General features: G+C 40.4%; 2 protein-coding genes across 3 annotated transcripts; one reads left to right on the top strand and one right to left on the bottom strand.

Annotated features, from left to right (window-relative positions):
* The first annotated feature begins 1529 nt into the window (after positions 1-1529).
* LOC143420390 (uncharacterized) lies at positions 1530-4676 on the top strand. 2 transcript variants are annotated; one of them, XM_076888500.1, is made up of 4 exons: positions 1530-2033; positions 2958-3106; positions 3820-3984; positions 4060-4676. In XM_076888500.1, exons 2-4 carry the CDS (start codon positions 3050-3052, stop codon positions 4225-4227), a joined length of 390 nt encoding a protein of 129 aa, XP_076744615.1. In that variant the 5' UTR covers positions 1530-2033; positions 2958-3049; the 3' UTR covers positions 4228-4676. The 2 variants fall into 2 exon arrangements, with proteins under 2 accessions (XP_076744615.1, XP_076744614.1); XM_076888499.1 differs by lacking the exon at positions 2958-3106.
* A 1631-nt stretch (positions 4677-6307) lies between these two features.
* LOC112435292 (uncharacterized) lies at positions 6308-13154 on the bottom strand. Its single transcript, XM_024803654.2, has 4 exons — positions 12815-13154; positions 10636-10741; positions 9030-9710; positions 6308-7826 (listed from the first exon to the last, which is right to left on the bottom strand). Exons 2-4 carry the CDS (start codon positions 10651-10653, stop codon positions 7209-7211), a joined length of 1317 nt encoding a protein of 438 aa, XP_024659422.2. The 5' UTR covers positions 10654-10741; positions 12815-13154; the 3' UTR covers positions 6308-7208.
* Between the last annotated feature and the right edge of the window lie 1171 nt (positions 13155-14325).

Raw genomic sequence — 14325 nt, 5'->3', positions numbered from 1 at the left:
CTGGTCAGTCACAGGAGCACGTTCAGTGAGAGACTGGGATTACCGAAAAGCACCACTGAACGACACAGGAAATCATTCCTGCCTGTGGCCATCTCCCTGTACAACGCATCCACTTAACACACTGTTTGCTGCTACAACTACACATGTTTCTTTTCCAACTATTTATTTATGAGTGACTTATGTATGTATGTATGTATGTATGTATGTATATATTGTACTATTCTTAGTTAGTGTATTGTCTGTCTTGTCTTAATGTTGGTTTAAAATGGAGCACTGTAACAAAAAATAATTTCCCCCAGGGATCAATAAAGTATTCTGATTCTGATTCTGAATTTGTTAATATGCTCTTCATAGACTACAGCTCTGCATTTAACACCATAATTCCCTCCACACTCACCACCAAGCTGGAGCATCTGGGACTCAGCTCATCTATGTGTCAGTGGATCTCCAACTTCCTAACTGGCAGACCACAGGCAGTAAGGATGGGCGGACATGTCTCAGCCTCCACCACTCTCAGCACTGGAGCCCCCCAGGGGTGTGTTCTGAGCCCCCTGCTGTACTCTTTGTACACATATGACTGTGTGGCCACTACCAGCTCCACCACCATCATCAAGTTTGCTGACGACACCGTCGTGGTGGGCCTACCTGAAGGAGATTAGGAATCTGGAGAACTGGTGCCAGAGGAACAACCTCCTTCTAAACGTCAGTAAGACAAAGGAGCTGATAGTGGACTTCAGCACTAAGCAGGAGAGGAACTACCAGACCCCCGTCATCAACGAGTGCCCAGTGGAGAGAGTGGACAGCTTCAAATACCTCGGAGTTCACATCACGCAGGACCTGTCATGGTCCTGTCACATCAACACCGTGGTGAAAAAGGCCCGACAGCGTCTCTACCACCTCAGACGCTTGAGAGACTTCCAACTGCCCTCCAAGGTGCTCAGGAACTTTTACTCCTGCACCATAGAGAGCATCCTGGCGGGAAACATCTTAACCTGGTTCGGGAACAGCACCATGCAGGACAGACGAGCTCTACAGAGGGTTGTGCGGTCAGCTGAGCGCACCATCCGCTCCGAGCTCCCTGACCTGCACTCAATCTACAGCAGGCGGTGCTGGACCAAGGCCAGGAAGATCGTGAAGGACCTCAGCCATCCCAACAACAGACTGTTCTCTCTGTTGAGGTCAGGAAAGCGATTCCGCTCCCTGAAGACCAACACAGAGAGACTGAGGAGAAGCTTCTTCCCGCAGGCGATACGGTCTCTCAATCACAATCACACCACCACACAGTACTGACCCACACATATGGTTCTTACACACACACTGGACTTTCTGGACTTTGGTTTTGCACAACACTGGTCACTATATTCTTCATTTCCGGTTAATACTTGTACAGCTGCTGTTATTGTGTATATATTTATTTAGATTTAGATTTCTTCATACATTCTTATATAGTTCTATATTGTGTATTGTGTATTTTGTTGTACAGTTATTTTATTTTCAACTTTAATTTATATATTTATCTTTATCTTATTCTTCCCAGTTAAATTTACCCTTCATTCTAATTTGTGTTGTACAGTTATTTCATTTTTAACCTTAATTTATATTTTATTCCTTCCTAGTTAAATTGACCCTTTTTAATTTTTCATATTTATTTCCTATCTTATTCATAGCCTTTCCTTTTTTGTTTTCTTTAGGTCACGAGCAGTTGTCCAAGCATTTCACTACATATCGTACTGTGTATGACTGTGTACGTGACAAATAAAATTTGAATTTGAATTTGAATTTGTTAATATGTGTTTCGAGCCAAATAAATGACAGGGAGAGAGAGAGTGACGTCAGAACACGTCATACTATAACCTCCCGGGAGCGGACGGAGGGGGTCAGTCGTTGGGATGCGCATGCGCAGACAGAGTGTGCGAGCGGCGGGCCTTGATCTTTCGGGGAAAAAAAACTCACGGACGGTGACAGCGAAACGGATAACAGTCTTCAGTACCTGCTGGACTTTGAAGCTGTGGATTCTGGGACTGTTAGAAAAGGTAAAACATTTTCATTAAAACCTTATTACTGTTTTGTTTTTGTTACTCGTCATTGTAGCTTGCTGTTAATGTTGTGCTAACAGTAGCGATTAGCTAGATACGTTAGCCGTTGAGGTCAGCGCAATTTAGTATCCGGTATACAGAAACTGTTTTCCTAACAAAACCACTGTTATAATTAAGTGAAGCTGCTCCCAGGTAATTTGAACCTTTGGCTTCTAAAATATGTGGTTCAATTGCGTGCTGCGTACATAACCTAATGTCAGCTAGACCGAAATTAAAATTTAATATATTGTTAAAGTCACTAAAATGGCGCCTCAAGCCTGTTGTGACGTGAGCTCTGTGTCTGCTCTAGAAACTCTGAAAGTCTGTAGATCTGAGCCGTACATTAAATACTCACATGAACCTGTACTTTGAATTCTGTATGAGCTGTATAAAATACAGCTATGCATAAGAGTTTTGAATGAATAATTAGATTAGATAACTCTTCATTGTCTAATCGAATTATATAGAAATGAATAAAAATGTGACATGAGAAGGTGTGTCTTTGACTGTTCCTGCATAACTTAGTTTCGGACTAGTTGACAAGTTATGCTCCGGTCATTTGATGTTTCCAAGATAGATGTTCTTTTGTAATATAGTTAATTTTTTTTAATATTTCATTTATCCACCATCATACATACAAGCTAAGAAGAGGTCGTTATACTAACAAGAGGTATCAACGCTGGGCCAAAGTTCAGCACATGGTTAAAGTTTGTAATCCAGCCAGGGAGTAAATATCACTCAGCAGCCAGAGCTGAAGCAGGTAGCATCAACACATAAATCTACTCTACCCGGCTTAAATCACAAGAGCACCTCTGACCAAAAAGCTGTAGATTTTTCTTGTTTGCACAAATTAATCCAGATTCACATTAACTGTGTTCACAGCTCCAACAAAATGAGGAAGAGGAGGGGGAGAAACACAATTAGATTGAATTACAATTGGATGGAAGTTGAGGACAAGGAGAAGGAAGCTTAGGATGAGGAGGAAGAGAAGCAGCAGGAGCATCTTTAGGGATCCCTATGATGTCATTGAGGTTGGTTTCATTAATATGGTCCTCTCACAAAGACCGATGACTTGTTTTAGTTCACGTACTTCCTGTATTAAATAGTGATATGCAAAATGTTGTGAAAAACCATGGAGCAGGTACGTATAGTGCATCTGCAGGTAAATGAACATCAAATCTCTAAGACAGACTGAAATTTGTATATTTATCACCCTTATGATAAAACCCATGTCAGCCATTGGTTTATGGACTTTGTATTTTGAAGCCTCAACATTTGCATTATTGCTGTTGCTATGTTGGGACCATATTAGGATGAGGGATCAGAATCTGGAGTCATGCACACTATTGTTTCATTTAGTGTGTATCCATAAGATTCATACAGCAGATCCAAGTTGTGCCTTGAAAACAGGAAAGTCGTCTGCATAGAGGAGAACTGTAATAGCAGGCTTGTACAAAGTGAGGCTTTGTGCTCACATTTGCTGCAAACACTCATTTTACCCTGTTTTGATGCAGATTTCACTTGAAATCAGGCAAGAACTGGACTTATTTTTTACAATGTGTTCTTGTGAATTGATTGTGTATAGCATTTGTTTGATTGATTTGACTTTCTGCAAGACAACAGTCGTCCACTGGCCAAAACAATTTTCCAAATACCTCCACGTGATCTAGCCTGGATTTAGAAAAGAATAGCAAAAAAAATCTGCACCTCCTGCTTCAGATGCAATTTGTGTTTCTGTGTTCAGAGGCAGCGGCGAGAGGGGAGACCTCAGCTCATCCAGCTGGAGAGCCTGACCAGGAGGAGTCGAACATTAACTCAGCTCTTCCAGGTCACCCTGCAGACTCGGCTGTTGGCATCGACGAGGGATGACGTGAACGCCAAACTGGAGTCCATCACAGGTCAACTGCAGGTATGCGAGTCAGACCTTCTGAGGAGGGTTTCACTTTTCTCTTCTTTATAATTGACTCTTTTCTCTCTCTTTCAGCTCCTTGTCTCAGAGTGGGAGGGATTTGAAGCACAAAGGGAGGAACTTGTCATTTGGTTGGCTGATATGGATGTCCGCCTGAGTGAGGTTGACCAGCTGACAGGAAACACCAGTGAAAAACTGAAACAACTGCAGGTGTGGGCTTGTTTTGATATGACATATATTTGATATGAAACATACGTCAGAGACATTGTCCTAAACTGGACTAACAAAGGACCATGAGTACAACATGAAAAGTACATTACATAGCGTAAGGCTGAAGTTCATTGATCATTTTAATCATAAACTTGTTGTTGAAATGTTTTTACTGAACATGCAAATATCTGCTGATGAAAATGTGTTGATTTATTGGTCTGTTATGAAGCTATTGCTATTTCTGTGTTTTATCACTTTCTGATGTTTTATTAATTAAACAATACATGTATTATTTGTTGTGTTATCTGTAGATATAGTATTTATATATATATTTATTTATAGTATAGCCAATATTTATTAATTATTACTGTTTAAAACACTAATATGTGACATGTATTAGTAGTGATGTTGTGCTGAGGGTTAAAATGCCTTTTTGTCTTTTGGTAACTACAAAATGACAATAAACCATTAATATATGTCTATGCTGTGCTCGTATTTATTTTACCCTACTCAAATTCAATTTATGATGCATTTTATTTTGAAAGATTTAAAATGGTTTTTTAAAGAACCACTCAAAAAAGGTTCTTTAAAATGGTTCTTTTAAAGAACCATTTGAAGGACCTTTTTAAAAATGGTTCTTTAAAGAACCATTTTTAAAAAGGTTCTTTGAAAAACCATTAAAGGTGCCCCAAAGAACCATTTCTTGATGGTTCTTTGGGGCACCTTTAATGGTTCTTCAATGAACCACTGAAAGAAATGGTTCTTCAAAGAACCATTGTTTGAAAGGTTCTTTGTGGCACCAAAAAAGGTTCTTCTATGGCATCAGTCTAAAGAACCACTTTTGGTTCCAGTTGGCACCTTTATTTTTCTGAGTGTGGAGACGAAGGTGGTTTATATGGAGCCTGAGTGAAGAGGGGCAAAGAAGAGGAGGGGGTGGGTTGCACAAAGGCGTCTGTAAAGGCCAATGGCAGATGCAAGGTTAGATTTAAAGTATGGGGCATGACTGCTGATTGGTCTGGTGAAGGCGGAACTAGACCAGTGATAACACAAAGAGTTTGACAGTGTGGGAAAGTCAGAGTGATAAAGCTTAGATTTAGCTGGCAGCACACTCCAGGCCTCAAGGGTCAATGACCTGCAGGTTTTAGATCTCACCCTGGGTCAACACACCTGATTCAAATGATTGTTTCATTACCAGGCCTCTGGAGAACTTCAAGAAATATCGAGAAGGTCATTTAGCCATTTAAATCAGCTGTGCTGGATCAAAGATACATCTAAAACCTGCAGGACACCGGCCCTTGAGGCCAGGTTTTGGACACCCCTGGCATAGATCTTGGTTATGGAACTTCATTTATTTATTTATTTATCTTCACACCACATTATGGCTTTATAAGTTCTACTCTGAGTTCTAGTTAATTTTATTTTACCATCAGTTATTTCATAATTTATGGACTTGAATCTTGCTTTAACTTTGGATTGAACTCTTTTATCTAAGACACAAAAAATGTTTACTGTATGTCAATAGACACCAATAAAACATGCATGAGACAGAGTTGATTTTCAAACCTTTTTCCATCACTTGTCTGTCAGGCTCCCGTTTACAGATCAAAAAGACGAGAAAAAGGCCAAACCTCCTCAACCTGGTGAAACCAAACTACAGATGCTGGACCCAGGGCGGATTAGGACTACATGTTTGATATGGATACATCATAGATTCATAAGGTTTTCACTGTTAACCGTGCTAATTTCAGTTACTGCCCCAATGCACTAATCAATGGAGAATTTTGGATTGACCTCGAGGCGAACCAGACTGCATGAGAGACGTTTATAGAGCAAAAGACATTGAAATAGTTTTTCGTTTTAAAGCGAAAGTAAACTTTATTGTCATCTCTGCTATATACAGTACAGTATATAGAGATGAGACGACGAGGCTCCAGTTCCATTCAGTGCAAAAAGAACAACAATTAATATAGGAAGAGTAGGAATAAATATACACTATAAGACTAAGGTAAGGGGAGTAAATATACACTTTGAGGTAAAAAAGGTTAATTTCAGTCTAACTTTACAATTTAGAATTGTGATTTAAAGTGACCTTGAAGTGGTTTAAAATGACCAACGTAGCAGCTTTACAGTTTACAGTATGAGTGATTTAAAGTGACCTTGAGTGAAATAAAGTCACCAACATAAGCAGGATTGAGTGTAGGATTGTAGGATGGGTCCAATGGCTGTAACGATAATATACGATTATTTCTTTATTTTTCACACCGAAACATTTAATAAGACAAACTTTAAAGTTAATTAAATATAGCTACAAACTAACATGTGGGCAAGGTTACATGAAACGAACTGAACCTAAATTAGAAACCAAAACTAAAAGATTAAATCATTTGAATTAACTGAAAAAAACGAGTCAGGAAATGAGTCTCAGTGCTGCCATATTTATCAAAATAAAATATCGAATGGCTTCAGGTTCAGGTTAGATTCGATTATTTGTAGGTACATTTGGTTTCCACTGAGCAACTCATCCATGTTAAAATGAAAAACTTTCATTAATCTTTGGTTCTCTTCCACAGCATGTTTATGTCTCTTCTTCATCCCAGCTCCCTTCATAAAAGGGACTTTTTCCTTCCCACTGTGGCCAAAGCACTTGCTCGAAGGGAGTAAACTGATTGTTGGGACAAAGGCTTTTACTTCTGCGGGCCACCACTGTAAATAAGTATTACACAGAAGTACAGCCCAGGTCTAGTTCAAATTTAAAATTATACTGGTCCCATGGTTAGTCATGTATGCCACAGCTCAGAACGCCAGGGCCTCTGACTACCACCTGGTCCAAATAGCACTAAACCCATATGGCACCTCCTGTTGGTGGTGAATGTCTGTAGTTTTCAATGGTTGCCACTTATTAAATACAAAGAGTATCACTGCCAGTCCAAAAGTCATAGCTATGTCATAAGAACCAGGTGTGACATTAGCTGACTCTTTACAGGGGTAAACAGTCAGAACTATGTGGAGCCTGATCAGGAAGAGGTTCTTTCTGTCTGTTCAGATTTGTTGTGATCCAATGGCAGCAAAGATTTTAGTCCTGCATGATCATGCAAATGTTTGGTCAGAGCAGATAATGAAGTGAACGGTTTTGCACATTGGTCACACTGAAATAGCTTATTTGCAGAGTGCGATCGTTTGTGTTTGGAGTATGAACTGAGATTCTTGAAGCTCTTGTCACACTGGTCACAGCTGAAGTTTCCTTCAATGTGTGTACGTTCATGATCATTACGAGTATTTGCACGAGAGAAGCTTCTGTCACAGTGTCTGCACTTGTATGGTTTCTCTCCTGTGTGGACTCGTTTATGAGCTTTAAGCTCACCTGCAGTGGTGAAGGATGACCCACACTGGTCACAGAGGTTCGTTTTAATGCTACTGTGAATGAGTTCATGGCGCTTTAATTCGCCTGCTGTGGGGAAGCCTTTCCCACATTCTTTGCAGTACTTGAGTTTGTGTCCAGTGTGTCTACGTAGATGTATTTTTGGGCTCCTTTGCCAATTGAAAGTTTTTCCACAAATGTCACAATGAAACGCTTTCCCACCACCACAGTGATGACAGGGTTGAGAACTGGATCCATCTGTGTCGCTCTGCTTCTAAACAAAGACACAAACACAGTCAGAGTCAGGGAATTTCTTCAAAATCTTTTTTCCTGAAGGTTGCCTGAAATTAAGAGAATCTCTGCCAATGTCCAGTTACATTTTACTATGTCAGTGATAACTAAAAAGTAAAATATAGTTATTGTAGGTATACCAAAAAGAATACAACAATAACACTCATGTACTTTCAACTAATGCGTTCACACCGAACGCATTAGAAGCGACCAGAGCTTCAGGTTAACATGTAAAGTCAATGGAGGAGCGTGATGAAGCGCGACAGATTTGCATCGCAAAAAACACTTTTCTGCCTGATTCGCGCAAAAAGAAGCCTGGCTGATGCGTTTGAAGCGCGAAGTAAAATACGCACTGCAGTTTGTGTGGTGCATTTTGTGCATTCCCGCTTATTGCGTCTACCGCTTGAGTTGGAAAAATCTGAACTCCAGCGTCAAGTCGCGCCGCGAAAACCAATCAGGAGCCTCCAGGGCAGAAACAATGTTCTTATTTTTCTCCTCCTTCTCCCTGAGGCTCTTCCACTTTAAGCTGGGTCCTTTTTATTCCTGTCTCTCTGTAAATAGTTATATTTTATATATTCATGTTTAATGTTTTTCAGTTTGAGCATCTTAATATTGTTTCAAAACTTGATCTCTGACAGTGGTTGAAATTCCCTCATAGTAAATCCCTCAGGTGCGTCAAAGATAACTAAAATGTGTTTTGAACGGAGACAGAAGAATTTGTGCCTCAAAAGTTTAGGTGTGGACAGTTTCTAAGGCCCACTTACCAGCTGTAATGGAAGTGTTATGAAAACATTAATGTTAACAACCAGCAGTGGCATCACAGGCAAACAGCCTACTTGAGAGTAGACTATTTAGTTGTGGTTGATTTTTAAGTCTTATATCTTTATAATGACACTACAATTCTTTTTATTCTATGTAGACCAGACAGAAAATGAGTAACTGTAAACTCACATACAGCCACATTTTTACAGAAATAATCTTTTAATACCATGAAAGTGCCATTAAATAATATAGTTACATAAAGGTTTGTTTTGTTGACCTAATCATGAAAGAAACAAAACAAAAAATGATATTGAAATGTGATGAATCTCCTGTACATACAGCATAGTTGCTAATATTGTAACAAAATTTAATAAGCAGAGTTGTTCAAACACTAAAATTACAAGATAAAAATGTAAACACATACCTCGCAGTAACTGCACTTGTAGAGTTTCTTCCTGGTGTGGATCTGTTGGTGCGCTTTGAGGGAACTTGGATCTTTAAAAGCCTTATCGCACACGTCACATTTATAAGGTCTCTCTCCAGTGTGAGTGAATTTGTGGATTTTTAAGTCTCTGTTTGTCATAAACACTTTTCCACACTGTTCACAGTAGTACACATCCTCTTTGGTGTGAATGCGTAGGTGTGCATTTCGGTGCCCTACTTGGCTGAAGGTTTTTCCACAAACCTCACAGCTGTATGCCTTAATTCCAGAGTGGGCAACTTGATGAGTCCATAAGCCGCTACGGTGAGCAAAGACTTTACCACACTGATCACAGCTGTACTGTTTAACGCCACTGTGGATACGTTTGTGCTCTTCCAACCCTTCTTTCCGAGAGAAACACTTCCCACACTGATTGCAAGTATGTTCTTTAACTCCACTATGAATGAGCTGGTGTCTTTTTAAACTTCCAGGCTGTCTAAAAGACTTTCCACACAAGTCACAGCTAAACGGTCTCTCTCCAGTGTGAATGACTTGATGTTTTTTTAATGAGACCTTCCAGGTAAAACCTTTCCCACAATCGTCACAGGTGTATGTTTTGTCTCTCTTTCTTCTGTGAGGTTTGTCGGCCTCCTGAGAGCGCTGACTTCTCGCTCCATGTTGGTCCTGCAGTGACAGAGATACAAACAGAGGCAGTGAGTGAAATGCAGTCGTGGAACAAACTCAACCTTCAAACTTCCTCCATTAACACGAGCTTTAAACCTGATGTTGAATCATGGCAGTTGCCAAATACCTTGTGGATTACCCCAACCTTCTGGTGACAGGAGCATACTTTACTATCAATTATTCATTTTTCCATAACTTAACCATTAGAATATCTGTAAATGGCTATACCTAGTGTTTAGATTGAGATATTAATTAAAACTATACCAGACCCCTTATGACAAAGAAGCAACTAAAAGTGGTAAATATCATCTCTCTTATGTTTCTCATCCCCACCCAGAACAAGCAGTAATTAGTAGAGTGAAGCTGATTAAAGCAGGATTATCACGATGCTACAAACTCAATCTCAATACCCAGAAAATTACCTGACTGCCAGAGGGAGGGGAAAAAGAAAATCAGAACAATACTGGACCATGAAAACGTATCCAGCTACTATCCTGTTTATTTTCTCTACTTCTAGTCATATTTCACTGCTGATCAGCTGAGAGTTGTTGGGTGGCACTCCACTGTTTTAATCCTATGATATTGTCGAAATGGGAGCTTTAAAGACTTCACAATATTTCTCATAAAGACCAGGGCTGTCACTCTGAGATGTTTGTAGATCAGATTATGTTTAAATGGGAAATTATTACATTTAAAATTTGGGGGTTTAATATGAATTTCAATTTTCTTAATCTGCTATTTTAGTGTCCTGTTAATGTGTGATCTTCTTATTTCATCTATTAACTTGATTCTTGTTTGTATAGGTATGAATGTGTAGCCTGGGGCTAACACACAGCAGCCGATGTGGAACCAGCTCCCAGTTTAGATTTGAGAGCCGATGAAGTGCACCCAGATTCAACAACAGAGAAACTGATATTTTTCTCACCTTTTCTGCGAAACTCATTGTTTCCTTTGTAGTGAGTCAGCTGAGACCAAATAGCTGAAAATCTTTCTCTGCTGCTCCGTCAGACTCTTCTCCTCCTGCTGATCAGCTGGGACAAAGAACAGATTTTTATTAGACAACGAGACTACTGAGAGGGACTACAAAGAGAGAGAATACTACACTGGCGTCCCTTCATTGACTCTCTGTTAAATCGAGAAGTGAATTTTAAATCTTCCTCCTCACATACAAGGTCTTGAATAATCCGGCCCCATCTTAATGACCTCAAAATACCATGTTTTCACTGCAGACCACTTTGCTGCAGGTTTACTTGCCGTTCTTATGATATTTGAAAGTAGAATGGGAGGCAGAGACTTCAGCTTTCAACCTCCTGTTGCCCCTCTCTGCTGCAGAACTAGCTCCCAGTTTGGATTTGGTAGGCAGATTCTACTTTTGAGATAAGCTTCACAACACTCATCTTTGATCAAGATGGATGTCAGTGTAAACTTTTTACATCACATTTAGCCCGAGATTGAATTTTGTGTCATTTCTATACAAAACCTAACACAAGTATAAAAAAGTGCTTTTCATAGGTTTTTTGAACCACAGAACTTTTTAGCCTGAAACACAGTTTTTTGCAAAGTCAAACTTTAGTGTACCCATTGTACGACAAGGCCCAGACATTTTTCTTTCCTTCTCGGTTTTGTTACTTTAAAATGATGAAATGATGAGCCAAAAGTGCATTCATGCCTGTATTTCCCGAATAAAAACTCGAATAACAAAAAACTTACTTAAAATTCTCCTGTTTAATAAAACTTATAGTTAATGTTGGATCAAGTGACCCTGAATGCTTCATTAGTTATGCTGCAACAGGCTCATGCTGCTAAGGCCTTCCCATGATGCAATGAGCACGTCTTCACACACCTCTTTTTTTAATCCACATGTGTTAATGTGTCACTGCTGCGTTCTTTGTTATTATTAAACTCGGTGTGTCTTCTGTCCCATCTCACCCCTCCCATAGCACATTGGTGCATCTCCCTGAGTCTGGCGGACATGCACAAACACATGCACATGCTCAGTGGAGTTGCAGCTTCTATGTGAGGCTTTATTAATTGCTCCTTGGGGATAAATAAAGTCTTTCTGATTCTGATATAGCCTAAAAGACAGCATGTTTGCAAACATTAACCAGATTTATGTAGCTAGCTACATAGAAACAGTGAATATCAGCTTCCTCTTAAGCTGGGCTTTTACTCCTAGCTCTGTACATGCTCACAAAAACAGGCATATCGGGCATCAAAATGACCCCTATGAGTGCACAATACTCTAATAAGCGACCTTATCAGACGGTGATACAATGCAGATGACAAGTCTGTAAAGAGAATCAAAGTGTAACAGTAAAATTGCTACATTGTTGCACATAACACGCTCTTCATTTGTAACCTCACAGCTGTCCAGTAGAGCTCTCAAACTTTAAAATGGACACATTTAAACATTTAATGTTATTTAGGCATCCTGCCACAAAATATGACCAATAATTTTAACACCTGCTGCTATCAAGTAAAAATGTGATATTTCCAAGTTGGGTTTTAAAAATTTAGTAACTCCCCTGCAAACAACCTCCCTGGCTTCTGGAGTATAGATAGCCGAGTTCCCCAATTTCAGCTTAAGCCTAATTTTCTCCTGGCCTCAACACACAGACCGCAGTCACCGGTGCATGTCTTTCTTTTTGTCTCCTGCAGTTTGTGTTTTGTCTTATGTGTTGTTACTGGTATCTCTATTCTCTCCTCATCACTCTCACTGCTGTCTGCAGATCATTTTAGGAGTTCACTTCCTCTCATGTGTTCATCCACAGCAGCTGGACAATAAAGTTTATTGTGACCCTGATACTGCAGCAGATCGCTCTCATCCATTTCCTGTTATCACTTCAAATAGAAATGAGGCTGTAGAGGTTTGGTGCAGGCAGAAAAACAGCTGCAGGGACAATGAAAAGACTTTTCTGCTCCAACTTCTCCCAGCATGCTGAGCTAATGATTAGTTGGTGTTTTTCTCCAAACACTCTCTCACTCTTCTCTCAACGTGTTCACAATAAACTATGAACAGACACTGAGGAGAGCAGCAGAAGACCTCATTCAGGAGCTAAACTCAACATGAACTGAACTCACAGTAAAGTTAGCTCGGTGCTTACCTTTAGATGAGCCCACAAACCGAGAGAAACTCCGCGATGAAGCTGCAACTCTTTCCAAACACAGGAAACAGATCAGGGAGCAGAGACCCACGTGTTTCACGCGGTTGTCAGGTGCGATCGTAGCTACAGGTGACACCACGCGCTGTTTTCTGAAGCCGTTTGAAAGCATCGGGACGAGCGTTTCCGCGGTCGCCATCTTGGTGATAGAAAACCCACGTAACTTTGGAAGCACGGATCTGGCTGTGAAACGGCTTGCTCATTGGCTAATAATTTGTGATTGACAGGCTCCTGTCCAATGAGCATGCGGAGAATATCAAATCCGATTCTTCTTATTAAAATACGGTATGACCAAGAGGATCCCTCAGGGATGGAGAAGTGAACTTGATTGAACTGTGATTAGCAGAGTCGTAACAGCTTTGGTATCTGTAAGAGCCAAAGTCAATGTTTATGTTTTGCTTATTTGTTACGGTGGAACAGGTGTATAGCTTTACCTGCGTCTTAGGTGATGGCATGTGGGTGTGGTCACAGTCTATTTACCTAATGCAGGTGTGTTGGGTGAGTGGATGTGGGCAAACTTTTCTGTTGAGCGTCATTTTTTGGCACACCAGTTAATCCATGCGCTATTTGTAAATTGATTGAAAGCGCAAACGTTTGTTTTTGTTTTGTTCTTAAAATAAATGCGCAAAGTACAAGTCCGACTCATATGGATTATTGGAGGCGCGTCACAGGGACACAACCAACTCAGCCGGCCGCGGCTTTATTTATGGATGAAAGTCGCAACAGTATCGATCTGATACTGAGTTACTACAGGACGGGTATTCCTGATGCTAGTAAATGCAGCTTATGCGGGCTCCATATTGTGTCATGATTTCTGAGATTAATTATCTTCAGTTTACAAATTATGAACACATACACCAGTTTAGCCTCTGTACAAAACCACAGCGGATTTCCAATCAAGTGCAGATGTTTAATTTACTTCAAACACAGTCCCTATTTCCAGAGGCTTAAACGTATTAATTAAGGACTATCCCATTTCATTCCCCACAGTTTTTTTGAATGAGACATTCACTGACCCTGTCTGAAGTGACCCGAAGTCACCTGCACATCTGTTTGGTCTGCTTTTATATGAAGTGCATGAACCATCACTGTAACCAGTAGCGGTTTTTGATACGGGCGGTTGCCCTAGTGGGCATCGGCAAAAATAAATAAATAATTGCTCGTACTCATGCTGCTCCAACATCAGCCAGCGCATATTGGGAATGGCATGGGCACCAATCGTTTTTCTATCGCCCATTTGCTGGGAGTAAGGGCGCCCTCCGTTTGCGAGGTGCGCCTGCTGCTTGCGGCACAGAAAGGAGAGGGCGGGGCGGCGGGGGATTCTCTGACCGGCTGGAGCAGCATCTAATAACCGACTCGCAAAATAAAAACAAAATAAAAACAAATCAACAAACACGAAAACACCAGACATCATGATACAGACTTATAATTTGCACCCATGTTTTTCCTCGGTG

The sequence above is a fragment of the Maylandia zebra genome, linkage group LG9 (assembly GCF_041146795.1).
Source record: "Maylandia zebra isolate NMK-2024a linkage group LG9, Mzebra_GT3a, whole genome shotgun sequence".
Taxonomy (NCBI): Eukaryota; Metazoa; Chordata; class Actinopteri; order Cichliformes; family Cichlidae; genus Maylandia; species Maylandia zebra.
Note: the sequence above shows the minus strand (reverse complement) of the source record. Positions and strands in the feature narration are given on the sequence as shown.

Excerpts from the sequence above, each read along its gene's own strand:
- LOC112435292 (XM_024803654.2), bottom strand. Across the intron at positions 7,827-9,029 it reads ACAAGTGCAGTTACTGCGAG|AAGCAGAGCGACACAGATGG; the intron begins GTATGTGTTTAC and ends GTCTTTGTTTAG.
- LOC143420390 (XM_076888499.1), top strand. The coding sequence starts at position 1,890 with ATGCGCATGCGCAGACAGAGTGTGCGAGCGGCGGGCCTTGATCTTTCG. Across the intron at positions 2,034-3,819 it reads TTCTGGGACTGTTAGAAAAG|AGGCAGCGGCGAGAGGGGAG; the intron begins GTAAAACATTTT and ends TTCTGTGTTCAG. Across the intron at positions 3,985-4,059 it reads CCATCACAGGTCAACTGCAG|CTCCTTGTCTCAGAGTGGGA; the intron begins GTATGCGAGTCA and ends TCTCTCTTTCAG.